Source organism: Manacus candei, unplaced genomic scaffold, assembly GCF_025592945.1.
Source record: "Manacus candei isolate 608988 ecotype Guabito, Panama unplaced genomic scaffold, ASM2559294v1 h1tg000015l, whole genome shotgun sequence".
NCBI classification, from domain to species: domain Eukaryota; kingdom Metazoa; phylum Chordata; class Aves; order Passeriformes; family Pipridae; genus Manacus; species Manacus candei.
The window spans coordinates 9,253,297-9,265,605 of record NW_026138063.1 but is presented as its reverse complement, the minus strand read 5'-3'; the positions used below and the strand labels follow the sequence as shown (position 1 = coordinate 9,265,605).

General features: G+C 60.5%; 1 protein-coding gene across 3 annotated transcripts; it reads left to right on the top strand.

Annotated features, from left to right (window-relative positions):
• Window positions 1-12,291, top strand: VWA5B2 (von Willebrand factor A domain containing 5B2). Of its 3 annotated transcripts, none has more exons than XM_051781281.1 (22): window positions 1-239; window positions 3,585-3,740; window positions 4,150-4,311; window positions 4,629-4,842; window positions 4,962-5,116; window positions 5,537-5,668; window positions 5,781-5,905; window positions 6,029-6,205; window positions 6,288-6,398; window positions 6,514-6,716; window positions 7,019-7,133; window positions 7,211-7,396; window positions 7,498-7,657; window positions 7,734-8,023; window positions 9,130-9,355; window positions 9,441-9,785; window positions 9,860-9,997; window positions 10,074-10,193; window positions 10,437-10,514; window positions 10,727-10,796; window positions 11,020-11,257; window positions 11,382-12,291. In XM_051781281.1, exons 2-22 carry the CDS (start codon window positions 3,602-3,604, stop codon window positions 11,988-11,990), a joined length of 3,993 nt encoding a protein of 1,330 aa, XP_051637241.1. In that variant the 5' UTR covers window positions 1-239; window positions 3,585-3,601; the 3' UTR covers window positions 11,991-12,291. The 3 variants fall into 3 exon arrangements, with proteins under 3 accessions (XP_051637241.1, XP_051637243.1, XP_051637242.1); XM_051781283.1 differs by having other exon boundaries at window positions 20-239; window positions 11,020-11,128; XM_051781282.1 differs by lacking the exon at window positions 1-239 and having other exon boundaries at window positions 3,283-3,740.
• Window positions 12,292-12,309: the final 18 nt, after the last annotated feature.

Below are 12,309 nucleotides of genomic sequence, written 5' to 3'. Positions count from 1 at the left end.
GATGGAGCGAGGGCGGTGAAGGAGCCAGTGCCAGAGAGGGAGCCTGCAGCAGGGAGAGGCGGGGAAGGACCGCTCATCCCTCGGGTACTGCAGCCATCCAGCCAGAGGGGCAGGGAAACCCATTCCCAGGGAAGAGGGCTCTGCACAGGGCAGGGACCCAGTGGGTTCTGAGCCGAGCCTGCAGCTCCTGTGTCATCCTCCTCCTTCTCCTCCTCCTCCTCCTTCTCCTCCTCCTCCAGGTAAGGGCCAGGGTGGGGGGGAATCTGGGACTACGGTGACCTGGGACCCTGCACATCTCCTGCAATTCCTTGGTGTCCCATGGTCGCACACCCACTGCCAGTGCAACCCGGCTGGCATGAGGGGTGAGAGGTGGAAGATGAGGCAGCAGGGCCACAAAAGTGCTGAAATCACCATCTGGCAGGGACTGGGCAGGGCTGGCCCCAGTAACTGCTGGGAACATGCTCCAAGGTATCTGAAACCAGCCCCTGGCCCACGCCACAGCTGTCTCGTGGTGAAGGAGCACTGGGACCCTTCTGTGGGGCTGCCCAGCTGGGATGTGTCCATGTCAGGGGAAATCCATGGGGCTCTGAAATTTTTTTGAGAGGGGGGTGCCTGTGTTAGGATGCGTTGAGGACAAGTAACTGTTGTTCCCTGACATGGGGCTGGGGTTTTCCAGGGGTTTTAGTGGCTCTGGGGAAGCAAGAGCAGCAGCACAGGTCCTGGAGGTGGTGGTCCTGGATGTGGTGTCAGAACCAGGGTGTGTGTGCATGCTTGCACGCATGTGTGCAGTGGACTCTACTCTCTATTTCCACTTCCCAGCAGACAAAGCAGACAGTACCATAGGCTGGAGACAGCCCTTTGCCTCATCTGGGAATCTCTTTCCTCTTCAATCCTGTCTGGTCTCCACAAAGTGGCATGTCCCATGGGCACAGGCCAGCAGCAGTACCACCACCACTGTCTATACCATGCCTCCTGCCTCCATAATCTTCTCCATGCTCCAGGAGCTGGGATGGATCCTGCTCTCATGTCTTTGTGCCCATGGGATGTCCCACAGAGAGGGGAGGTGAGGGAAGCAGGGAGTAATGTGGGCGAGCAGGAGGGGCAGCAATACCTCCTCACTCCAAGCATTGTTGCAGAGGCTTGGTCTCCTCTCCCTCCATCCTTCCTCTTGTACCTGCCTGTGTATCTGTCACCAGTGGAAATTTCCGCTTGGTTTGCCTATGCTGGCACTGGCCCCTTCCTTCTCTGGGACCAGCCTGAACCCTGGTGCAGGTAGCTGTTGCTGCAGCAGGTGAAACTCTGACAACTCGTCAGACAGCTGAGGAGAGTCAGCTGGACTCAGGCGCCTGCCTCCCTGCAGCAACCTCTCTGGAAAACTCAGCCTGCCCATGGGTGAGAAGAGAAAGCCTGAATTATTCTGACATAAGGAAGAGTTACCTCCTTTCCTTCAAAGATGACTTTTAGCTGCCGGCACAGAGAGCTGCTCACTGCCTCCTGTGGCCCCTCCGTACTGGGGATGCTGCTGGTTAAACCAGCTCGTGTGGGCAGTAGGTGAGAAGGAAAGAAGAAGAGGGGGCTGTTAGGGGACTGGAAATCATGCTGGGGATGGGGAGAGGTCTGGGGACTTCTTGGTGATGTCACGCTGGCACCTGAGGACAATTTGCTGCCCTGGGGAAAGAGGACGAAGAGAGTGGGGTGAGGACCATAGGGTCTGGTTTTATTCATTACCACGGGGCTTAGAGCAGCCAGCATGAAGCGTGGCAGGGCCAGATGGGCCCTGTTTACTCTGTGAGGGTAAATGTAAAGAGAAGTGATAAAAAGCAGCCAGGACACCTTCTCCAGTAAGTCCCTGGTAAACAAGCTGGCAGTGACCTGGCTAATGGGCGGCACGGCAAATAGTGGGCAGGTTGCTGAGCATCTAACGGGGTGCCTTGGGAACAAATGGAAGGGCTTTGGGGTGAAATATGTCTTTAATAGCTCAGTGTGGCTGGGTCAGGGGAGTCCTGGTCTCCAGAGCCTGTCTGGGTGCTGCGGTCAGGGCAGGAAAAAGCTGATGATGTTCCCAGCTGTGGCACAGTCAGTGTGGGGGAACAGTGGGCTGTGCAGGGACCCTGCGCAACCTTTGTGTTCTGGGAGAGCAGTCTGGGGGGCTCAGCAGTGTGTGCAGCATCCTGCACACAGGGTGGGGGATTGGTGATGCTGGGGAGTGGTTGAGGGGCCAGGATCTACCAGCGTAACCCTGCAGTGCCTGTTGAGCAGGTAAATGTCTCTCCTCAGGCCTAATGGACTGATTTTTCTGGGATGCAGCCACATTGCTAATACACTTCTGTGAGGCTCCCTGCCTTGTGCTGGCTGTGGGCTTGGTCCTGGTGCTGCCTCCAAGGATGTATCCCTGCTCCACTTTCAAGGGTGCTCTGTGAGAGGCACTCTGTGACCGCGTGCCAAGAGCACCCCAAGCCTCCCATTACCGATGCTCTTATGAGCTGTTCCCAGGATGAAGGCCACTGGAGTGGGGGCACCAGATGGCTTACTTGTACCTGGCCTTGTCCTTGCCCCAGGCATGTTACATGCTGGAGCACCAGCACATGGTGTTGAGGGGGAACCTTGCTGCTGTTGGGTCACAGGTGCTTGGGGCAGGCAGGGGATACAGAGCAGAAGTCAGACCCATGTCTGCAGCAGACTCCATGCACACTATGCACAGATCCACACAGCCAGGGCTAAGGCTGATACAAATATTTTACACAAATATTTGATGGCATAGGGTGGGCTGATGTTAGAGAGTTGCGTTGGCTCCAGACAATTATTTGGGATGTGGCTCCTAGGTATTTTCCCCAAGGGGAAGAAAGATGTGGAGTGGGTTGGTGCCCAGGCACGGAAGGCATCCTCAGCTGCCTCTTTTCTTCCCAAAGGGTGGGACACCAGACTTATCCATTTCTGGGCAAAGCATTACTCTCCCAGAGGCGAGGATCGTCCACTTGCCAGGCTCCACCCTGCAGTGCCTTCCCCACTGTGCTGTTCTTCAGTGCAGCGCTGACCTTGTTGTTAATTATTAAACCCCCAGCAAACACTGCTCGTGTCTTTGTCCTAGTTACACTGTGGGCTTCTCGCCCTTCTGGTTTTGGTTGGGGTTTTTTTGTCCTTTTTTTCTTTTAAACAAATTTCCCTGGTAACCTCTGGGGTGAATGGAGATGGGAGCAGCAGATGTTCATCTCCCAGCCACTGAAAGAGATGACCTGGGGAGGTTCTGGAGCTGCTCTGGGGTGGTTGAGAGATGGGCTGGGTGTGGCTGGCCATTATCTAGGAGTCTCTGCTTGTTTGCCAGGGCTTGGGGCTTGCGTGTAACCACTGCCCACGGGAGTTTTGTTCCCCTCTCTGTGGGCTCCTGTGGCTCCGGTCTGAGCAGAGACCTGGGACCAGGTGTATGTGTTTTGTGGATGCTGAAGAGTAGCATCCCCAGGATAGGGGAGGGCTGGAGACCTGCTCCCCCCTGCAGACTGGGCAGATGGAAATGGCTTGTGCACAGAAGCCCCTTCCAGCAGACCCCATCCCTCAGCACCCAGTCCCTGCCTCCCCTCTGCTCACAGCTGCACGCTGAGGGACCATGCCGGGCCTCTATGCCCTCTCCTCCTGGGAGGCTCTACCCCTGAAGAGCTCCACAGTGAAGGCTTGTGCCAACGGATACACCCTGAGCATCACTGCTCACCTCATGTACACCAACCCTCACGAGGAGCCTGTGGAAGGTAAGAGGGGGCTATCAGGGCTGGCAGAGACCCAGGCTGCCTGCACGGCCTTTTAAAAGCCATGATGCTGAAGAGCATCCTGTCTCCAGCCCACCTGTGTCCCAACTCCCAAACCTTGCTCAGTTTGGGGAGCAAAGGTGGAGGCCAGCGGAGGTGGGGGTACTGCTACCCACTGTGGGCAAGAGGAGAGTGAGACTGAGCAAAAACATTCCAATCGTTGAGAAAGAGCGGGATTTCATCCTCCCTCTGGGTTAGTGAGGCTCTGGGTCCTTCCTGCATGGTGCCTTGTTCTCGTGCATCTAAATCACCTTGCAAGTCAGAGAGGTTCTCAGCAGGGCTGCCACGGGCTGTTGCGTGCCACGGATACGGCCATGCCGGGATCTGCCTCGGGGCTCTCTCCTGCCTGCAGGCATCTTCATCTACCCGCTGGAGGAGTCGGAGGTGGTGGCCAGCTTTGAGGCAGCGGTGGGCAGCCGGCGGGTGACATTCCAGGTCCAGAACCGGCACCGGGCACAGGACTGCTGCCTCCAGTGCAGCCCCAGCCCCGGCCGGCCGTGCCGCTGTGCCAGCGGTAAGTGCTGTGGCATGGGTGATGCTGTTGGGTGCTCCTGGCCAGCAGGCTCAGAATGGGCAGGGTGAAGTATGGGGGGATATGAGGGGCTGAGACCCCTGCCAGGCCACCCCAGCACCTTCTAAGGGGTGTCTGGGGCTGGAAATGTCAGCACCTCCTTTCCCCTCCCTCCACTTCTCCTAGGGTTCTGCCCACCTTTGGCATGGCCCACATACCTGAGCCCTGCTGCCACCTTTGAGAGCAGTCAGGGCCATTAATGCCCTCCTCCACAACCCCGTACGCCTTGCTGACCCCGCCACCATCCCTCCCCTGCCCAGGCCACATTGTCCTGGATGAAGATGCAGAGCGCTCCACCTTCATCATCGGCACCGGCACACTCTGCCCATTGGAGAGCCTGGCTGTCACCCTGAGCACGGCGCAGGAGCTGCCCACACTGCCAGACGGGGCCCTGCGCCTCCTCCTGCCTCCCATCCTCACGCCCCGTGTCCCCGCTGACCCCGAAAGCGAGCCGGCAAGCTTGTGTGACGACAGGTTGGCCCTATGGTGATTTTCATGACTTCCTCAGTCTCCGCCATCCCTGGGGGGGGAGATGCAAATGCTGGGCAAGCGGGGAGAGAGGGCGGGAGCCATCACCCGCTCTCCCCTTGCAGCCCCACCAGCTGTTTCGGGGGGCCAGGTGCCCGGAGCCAGACACCCACCAAGGCACCCGTGGAGAGCATGGATGTCTTTCGGGGACGACCCTACAACCCTTTTCCTTATGAGTTTGCCTTCGAGCTGCTGGTGAAGGGCCCCTGCTTGCTGGCAGGTAGCAAGGGCAGCTTGGGTGGTATCAGGTGGTTGTGTAAAACCTCTTCAAAATGTGTGTGGTGTGCCCTGGTCCTTCCATGCTTCTAAGAGGATGTGAGCCCCTGTCCTCAGGCATCTTCTTGCACTCCCTACAGGTGAAGAAGCCTTTTCCCCCACCCTTGGGTCTGGGACCCCTCAAAGTCACCCTGCCTGTGTGTTTGAGTGGCTTTAGGTCAACAGCCTCCTGTGAAACAGGGAGATGTGATGGATAAGGGAGAGGATGGGCAAGGAGGGAATGATGGGGATGTGCTCCTGGCTGTTGACCCAGTTAATCCCATTAGATCTGGCAGGGAGTAGCCACTGCTGTGGAGTGTGGCAGGTCAGGGAGTTGAGGAGGAGGTATGTGAGGGGCTGCCCTGCTGCACTGCTCTCTCCGCAGGGCTGGAGAGCCCATCCCATGCCCTGAGAGCTGACGCAGATCCCTGGGCCAGTTCTGCCACCACCACCTGCGTCACCCTGGCTGAGCCCCACCGCTACGATAGTGACCTGGAGATCATCCTCTACCCTTGTGGTGAGAGGGGACAGTGCCCTTGGCAGGTTTGGGGCATCACCCCAAAACCATCTTGAGTGTCGCCCAGCCCCTTGTGGCACAGGCTGGCTCCAAATTCTCCTGTACCCCTCAGAGCCCCATCACCCCCACCTGGTGATTGAGGATGGCACCATGACATACCCCGAGTACGAGGCACACATCCGGAGCCGCCGGGATTACGTGCGGATTGCCAGGAAGGACAGCAGTGGCGAGAGACAGGTGACATTGCTGGCCCAGCAGGAAGGAGGAGGAGGAAGGGGGGGAGGTAATGGAACGTGGGCGAGGAAGACCCTGACATGGTCCAGGTGGTGTGAGAAAGCTCCTGACCTGCCTGGCTTGCAGGTGGCTTTTGTGCAGAGGCGTTTCCACAAAGACATCTTCCCCAACCCTGTGCTGATGCTGAACTTCTGCCCGGTGGTGGAGACCATCCCTGGGGACCTGCAGAGTGTCACCCGTGAGATCCTCTTCCTCGTCGACTGCAGCAGCTCCATGAGCAGCCCAGACCTTGAAAAGGTCAAGGTGAGGCACAGCCATGGGTCCAGGGATGCTCCCTGGGTGGCTGGTCCTTAGCAACACTCCCTGGTCCCCAATGTCACCCCAGGAGGCTTTGCTGGTGGCTCTGAAGAGCCTCCCATCAGGGACACTGCTCAACATTGCTGGCTTTGGTGCTGATGTCAAGCCACTCTTCCCCTCCAGTCGCCTCTGCAGCAACGTGAGTGCTCCAGGCAAAGCCCCCCACCAGCTTGTCTCTGTCCCCGTCCCAGCTCCCTGGGGTGGGGGCTGTTGAGCTGTGGGACTGCTGTGAGGTTGGCTCTCTGTGCTGACAGGAGACCCTGCGCCGTGCCTGTGAGCACCTTGGTGGGCTGCGGGCAGACCCCGGCAGCACCAACCTGCTGGCAGCCCTGGGCTGGGCGCTGGCACAGCCCCTCCACCATGGATACCCCCGCCAGCTCTTCCTCTTCACTGGCACAGCGGTGGGCAATGCAGGCAGGATCCTCCGGCTGGTGCGCAGACAGGCCAGCACTGTCAGGTATGGCACTGGCACTGCGGCAGGTCACGGTGTTCTCCATGTCCCCTGTGCTGTTCCCACTGATTTCTCCTTATGCAGCCCAAAGTCTCACCTCCACCAGCCCCGAGGGTGTCCTTCACCCATCACATCTCTCAACCCACTGGCTTAGCTCTCCCTGCGGGTGGCAGAGCCCAGCATGCAGCCAGGGTGGCACTCTGGCTACCAGACATTCCTTTCCAGCCCTGCTGCTGAGCTCACCACTGGGCTTGCCAGTCCCTGGCACCAGCCCGGCCATGGCTTTCCATTACTCGGCTCTCCTGCAGGTGCTTCAGCTTTGGCATGGGCCCTCGGGTGTGCCAGCAGCTGCTGAAGGGCATGGCCAGAGTGAGCCGGGGCCGTGCTGAGTTCCTGAGCCCGGCCGAGAGGCTGCAGCCCAAGGTAACGCCCGGGCAGGGGCAACAGGGGGCACTGGGGGGCACTGCCATGTCTGACACTGTGTCCTCTCCCCACCCCAGCTGATCAAGTCCCTGAAGAAGGCGATCGAGCCGGCTGTCAGCGACATCACCATCGACTGGTACGTCCCTGACAGCATGGAGGCTCTGCTCTCCCCCACTGAGCTCCCCGCCCTCTACCCTGGCGACCGCCTCATCAGCTACTGCGTCCTCTACAGCATCGCCCGCTTTGGCAACAGGCACCATCCGGTACGGCTGGCACCACCCTGGCACGTGGAGGATGGCATGCTCCCGGTGCTGCTGGCTTCTCCCCAGGCAGGGGGCTGATGGTGATGCCTTCTTTCCCTTAGGGCCGGGAAGGGGCATGCCAGGGCTCCCGGGGCTCAGCCTTTCCCTCCCAGGAGGAGGTGCCCAGTCCTGGGGAGAGCCGCCAGCCACCCCAGAGCAACCCAGGATCTGGGGATGCCTCCCTGGAGCTTTTTGCTGGGAGTACAGAGGTGTCAGAGCGGAGTGAGTGGGGTCCAGGGCCAGGGTGGGTGGCACACATGGGAGCTATGGGCTGACAGGGTGTCTGCTCATCGGGCAGGTATGGATCCTGTATCAGGGGGAGACATCTGGAAGCGGATTTACCAACCCTCCTACATCCAGGAGCAGTATGTCCTGACACACTGCTCTGTCAGCACTGACCACAGCCGGGGGCTGCTCTCCCGCAGCTCCACCAGCAGCGAGTCCACTGGCTCTCGGGATGTAGCCCCCGAGGGAGGCTCCTTGGCCCCTGGTGCGGATGTCACCTCCCAGCAGGGCCAGAAGAGCCTGTCCCTCTGTGAATCCTCCACCAAATCTGCCCCACTGCCCTCCGCCCCGGCTGGCACCAAGGTAAGGATGCCAGTGGAGTGCAGGGACTCACAGGTGTGGGGGTTGTTCCTGACTTAGCTGGGGTCTTGCTGCCCTGTTGTGCCCAGGCACATGGCTGCTGGGCTGGGAACCAGAGTGCTGTAGCCTGGATTTTAAGCAAGGATCAGCCATGGGTGCCATGAGGAGGTTCTTTGGGGGGTTTTCACTGCTGGAATGGGACAACTGGGGACCAAGCAGCTGATCCCCCAGTGTCACTGGCCAGCAGTCAGCTGGGTGTCTAACAGACCCCTGAGCCAACTCAGTGCCTCCTTGATGCTGCAGAAACCAAGTGAAAATAGCTGGGCCAGCATCAGGTAACAAATCTGTTGAGAGGAGGGGCCGGCTGGCTGAGCTCCTGCCTGGCTCCTTCAGCTCTCAGCAAATGCTGCCAGAAGCTTCATTAGCGGTGGGCCACATTCCTGCTGTTTCATACCTGGGTTTAAAACCCAGCTGGGTCCCTGGGATGGGGAGAGGCAGTTGCCCCGGTGATGACAGCCCTGAGGCCGGGCGAGGCCAGCTGTCCCCCAGCCCCAGGACATGCTCCTTCCCGTGGTATGGGTTAGGTAACCTGTTCCTGTCGCCCAGCAGCACAGCTGGTGACCTTTGCTGCTGAAATGTCAAGCGTAAGTGATTTCCCTGCAGCGTAAATGATCCTCCCCGGCTCCCTGCTGCCTGGGCAAGAGGTGGCTTGGATGCCACTGCCCTGGCGTGGCTTTTAGGGGAAGCATCTCAGTGTGGGGACATGACTCTGCACTGGGGACTGCATCCCAGTGCAACATCACCAGGCCTGAACATCCTGGCTAACCCCGCTTCCTGCACACACACAAATCCCTGGCAACTCCAGTGTCAGCCTGAGTCAGTCCCCAGGGATGTTTGCAAACTCCTGTCTGGGTGCTTCCCACATGTAGGGAGCCAGGCAAGCAGCCTGGGAGGCTGCTGGTGCCAGCCTGCAGAGTGGCGGGGCTGGCAACAGCCAGTGGCTCCAGCCAGCAGCCAGAGGGGTGCAGATGCCACCTCATGGCTCAGTGCAATCTGGGCTTTGTGCCAGCACCTTTCCAGGCTTGACAACAGCCTTGTCCCCACCGCAGGTGACAGTGGCCCTGAGCACGGAGGAGCTGGCGCGACAGAAGAAGGTGCTGGCACGTGCTGCCCTGGCTGGACGCAGCTTTTCCACACCACACGGAGAGCTGGACACCCACCAGCTGTGCCGGGCCCTGGAGAAGGTGTCGCAGAAGAGGAACCAGTCCCTGGAGGGGCAGCTGGATGAGCTGGGACCCCAGGCACGGCAAACACAGCCCAATGCAGTGGAGTCAAGTGCGTGCTGCCTCTGGGGACGAGGGTGGTGGGGAGAGAGTCGGGTGCTCCTGCCTTGCTGATCCCACACCTTGCCATTGCCCAGATAACCTCCTCTCACCCACACCCCTGGACTGGGACATGCTGGTGGAGCCCTCCTACCTCTTCAGCACCTCACCAGCGCCTGAGCCGAGGCAGCCCAGCCTGGGTGATGCCAGCCTGCCCCTGCGCTGCCAGGTGGTGATCCACGGACTACGAGCTGGCAAACCTGTGTCCTGGGAAGTGACAGCCTCACTGGAGTCACTGCTGCAGCCCCGAGAGGGGCTGGGCAGGGAGGACCCACTGCGCCGGGGGGGCAAGGCCTGGGACAAGCCAGTGCACCGCTTGGCAGCGCGCTCCGTCATCCGGGACAATGAGAGCGCGGCACAGCGGGAAGCTGAGCTGGAGCAGGGTGGGTACCAGTGCGTGTCCCCCCTCTGTGCAGCCCCGGCATTTCCCTCTCCCTAAACATCTTGCTCTGGCTAGGTTTTGCCCGCCGGTTTCGCCTGAAAGCTGTGCAAACCAGCAAAGCCTGCAACGTGCCTTCCCTCTACACCCGCCTGGTGCCTGTGGACGGTGCCACACAGGCCGCCCTGCCTGCAGCCCCTGAGGTGTGGAGCACAGGTACAGACAAGGGTCTGGCAGGATGAGGAGGGGGCAGTGAAGGGACAGAGGATTGAGGTGGCATCATCCCTTGCAGCTGGCTCAGCCAACCGGACACGAGCTGCTGCAGCAGGGAGCTGGCACCACCGCAGCTCTTCAGCGGGGCAGGGCCAGCAGCAGGATGCAGAAGAGCAGGATGAGGGCCCTGGCACTGCAGGTACCAACTCAGGCCTTTATTTAGTTTATGCTTCCCGGGGACCTGCACAGGGGTCCCTGGGGATCCTCAGCTGGTGGTTGCATGGGGCTGGTCCTCCCTGGAGTGCTGTGGAGCCTGGAAAGAGGCATCTGCCCCACACTGGGGAGAGAGACATGGGGGAACAGCATAGCAGTCCCTGGCAGCAGCTGTGAGTGATGAGGCTCCCTGGAGCCCAGGGCCCCTCAGGACTTTGCTCTTTTGCAGAGCGAGATGGGACCCCCAGGACTCCAGCCAGCATCTCCTCCCCCACCTACGGCTGGGAAAAGCGAAACTGCTCAAACGGTGTGTCCAGGCTGGAGGGGACTGAGGGCTGGATGAGGGGGAGACACAGGGGGCAATCTGACATCCTGCTGCTGGCAGCTGGGAGCTGGTGCATCCACTGTGCTGTCACCGCCCTGGGCACATGGGCTGAGCCACCCTCCCAGGTGGTGGGGAGTGGGACACACCTCCGTGTGCATCACGTTCTCCCTGTGCTCAGCTCTTCCCCCTTGCAGGGCCTCCATCCAGCCCCTCCACCACCTCCATGGGCTCCCAGAAATCCACAGAGAGCATCGCTGGCTCCAGGTGACACTGTGGGATGGGGGGGATGCAAGGGACCAAAAATGGCATGTTGTGGGGAGAGGGGAACGGTACCGCTTTTTGAGTGCTGCTGGTCCAATGTCCTCTGCCAGCTCCTGCAGCATAAGTGGGGGGTTTGGTGCTCCAGCCCCTTCCCTGCAGCAGGCTGGAGTCCAGCTGCCCTTTTGGAATTTTCCCCCACCCTGTTACCTTGCCTGTTGCCCCACAGGTTTAGCCTGAGCAGGCGCAGGGGTCCCAGCCTGGTGCTACGCCCACAGTGCCTCAGCCCGGAAAGCGAGCGCTCCAGCAACCATGCGATCCATGACTACCTCCCACTGGTAAGGACCCCATCCCTGTCCCCATCCCAGTCCTCATCCCCATCCCACTGGGGGCACCTTCCCTTCTGGGTGCCAGCAAAGCTGCCCAGGTTACGCCCAGCAGCACCAACAGCAGAAGATGCAAACCAGGTAGGTGCCTGCTCAGCCCTGCTGCATCCTTGAATGTCTCTGAGGATCTTGGCTGGCATTTTGGGGGGCACTAGATTGTCCCTGTGCCCCAGGACACTCCTGCAGCCCTGCCTCCCCCTTGCAGGTGCAGCTTCAACAAGCCAGGGGGCCATTCCAGCTCACCGAGAGCTTCTCGGAAGTGGTGCAGATCCCTCTGGACCGCCTGCGCCGGGCCTCCCCCTACGCCTCCCACCGTGCCAGCCTCAGCCCCGTGTCCCCAGGGGCCAGGAGCAGCCCCGAGGCAGGGCCTGCTGGCGAGGAGGGTGAGGAGCCCACCACAGACCCTCAGCCCAGCTCGCCCCCATCCCGGAGTACTTGCTCCGAGGTGCCCAGTGCAGCCGTGTGGGCACAGGCGGACAGTGGGCACGGCTCCGAGTCCGACACCTGCCCCCACTCAGCTGCCCCCTCCGAGGCTGGTGTGAGCTGTCAGGACATGGGGCTGGAGGACCTGGAGAGTGCCAGCTGGGCCACAGCGGTGGCCTTGGCATGGCTGGAGCACCGTTGTGCTGGATTCTTTGAGGAGTGGGAGCTGGTGGCGGCCAAGGCGGACGCGTGGCTGCAGGCACAGCAGCTGCCCGAGGGGGTGGACGTGGGCTGCCTCAAAGGGGCAGCCAGGCACTTGTTCCTGCTGCTGCGTCACTGGGACGAGAACATCAAGCTGAACATGCTGTGCTACAACCCCAACAACGTCTGACAGCCGCCCGAGGGGCCAATAAAGACACCTGGCTCCAAGCCACCTGCACTGGCGTCTCTCTTGCGGACAGCGAGTAGTCGGCTCCATTCAGGCCACACCAGGGCTCACCAGAATCCTGGGGGGGGGTCACCACCTTCCCAGCCATCTACCATGGGAGGGAGCAGACAGGGGAACAGGAAAAGTCCTGGAGGGGTCCCTGGGCTCCATCAAGGCAATTCAAACCTTGAGGCAAAGCTATTCTGCGGATCCTCTGTTTTAACCCCCCCTCAGAGGCTGCTTGCCTGCCCTGGGCACCCTCTCCCTGGGCTGCAAAGGGAGT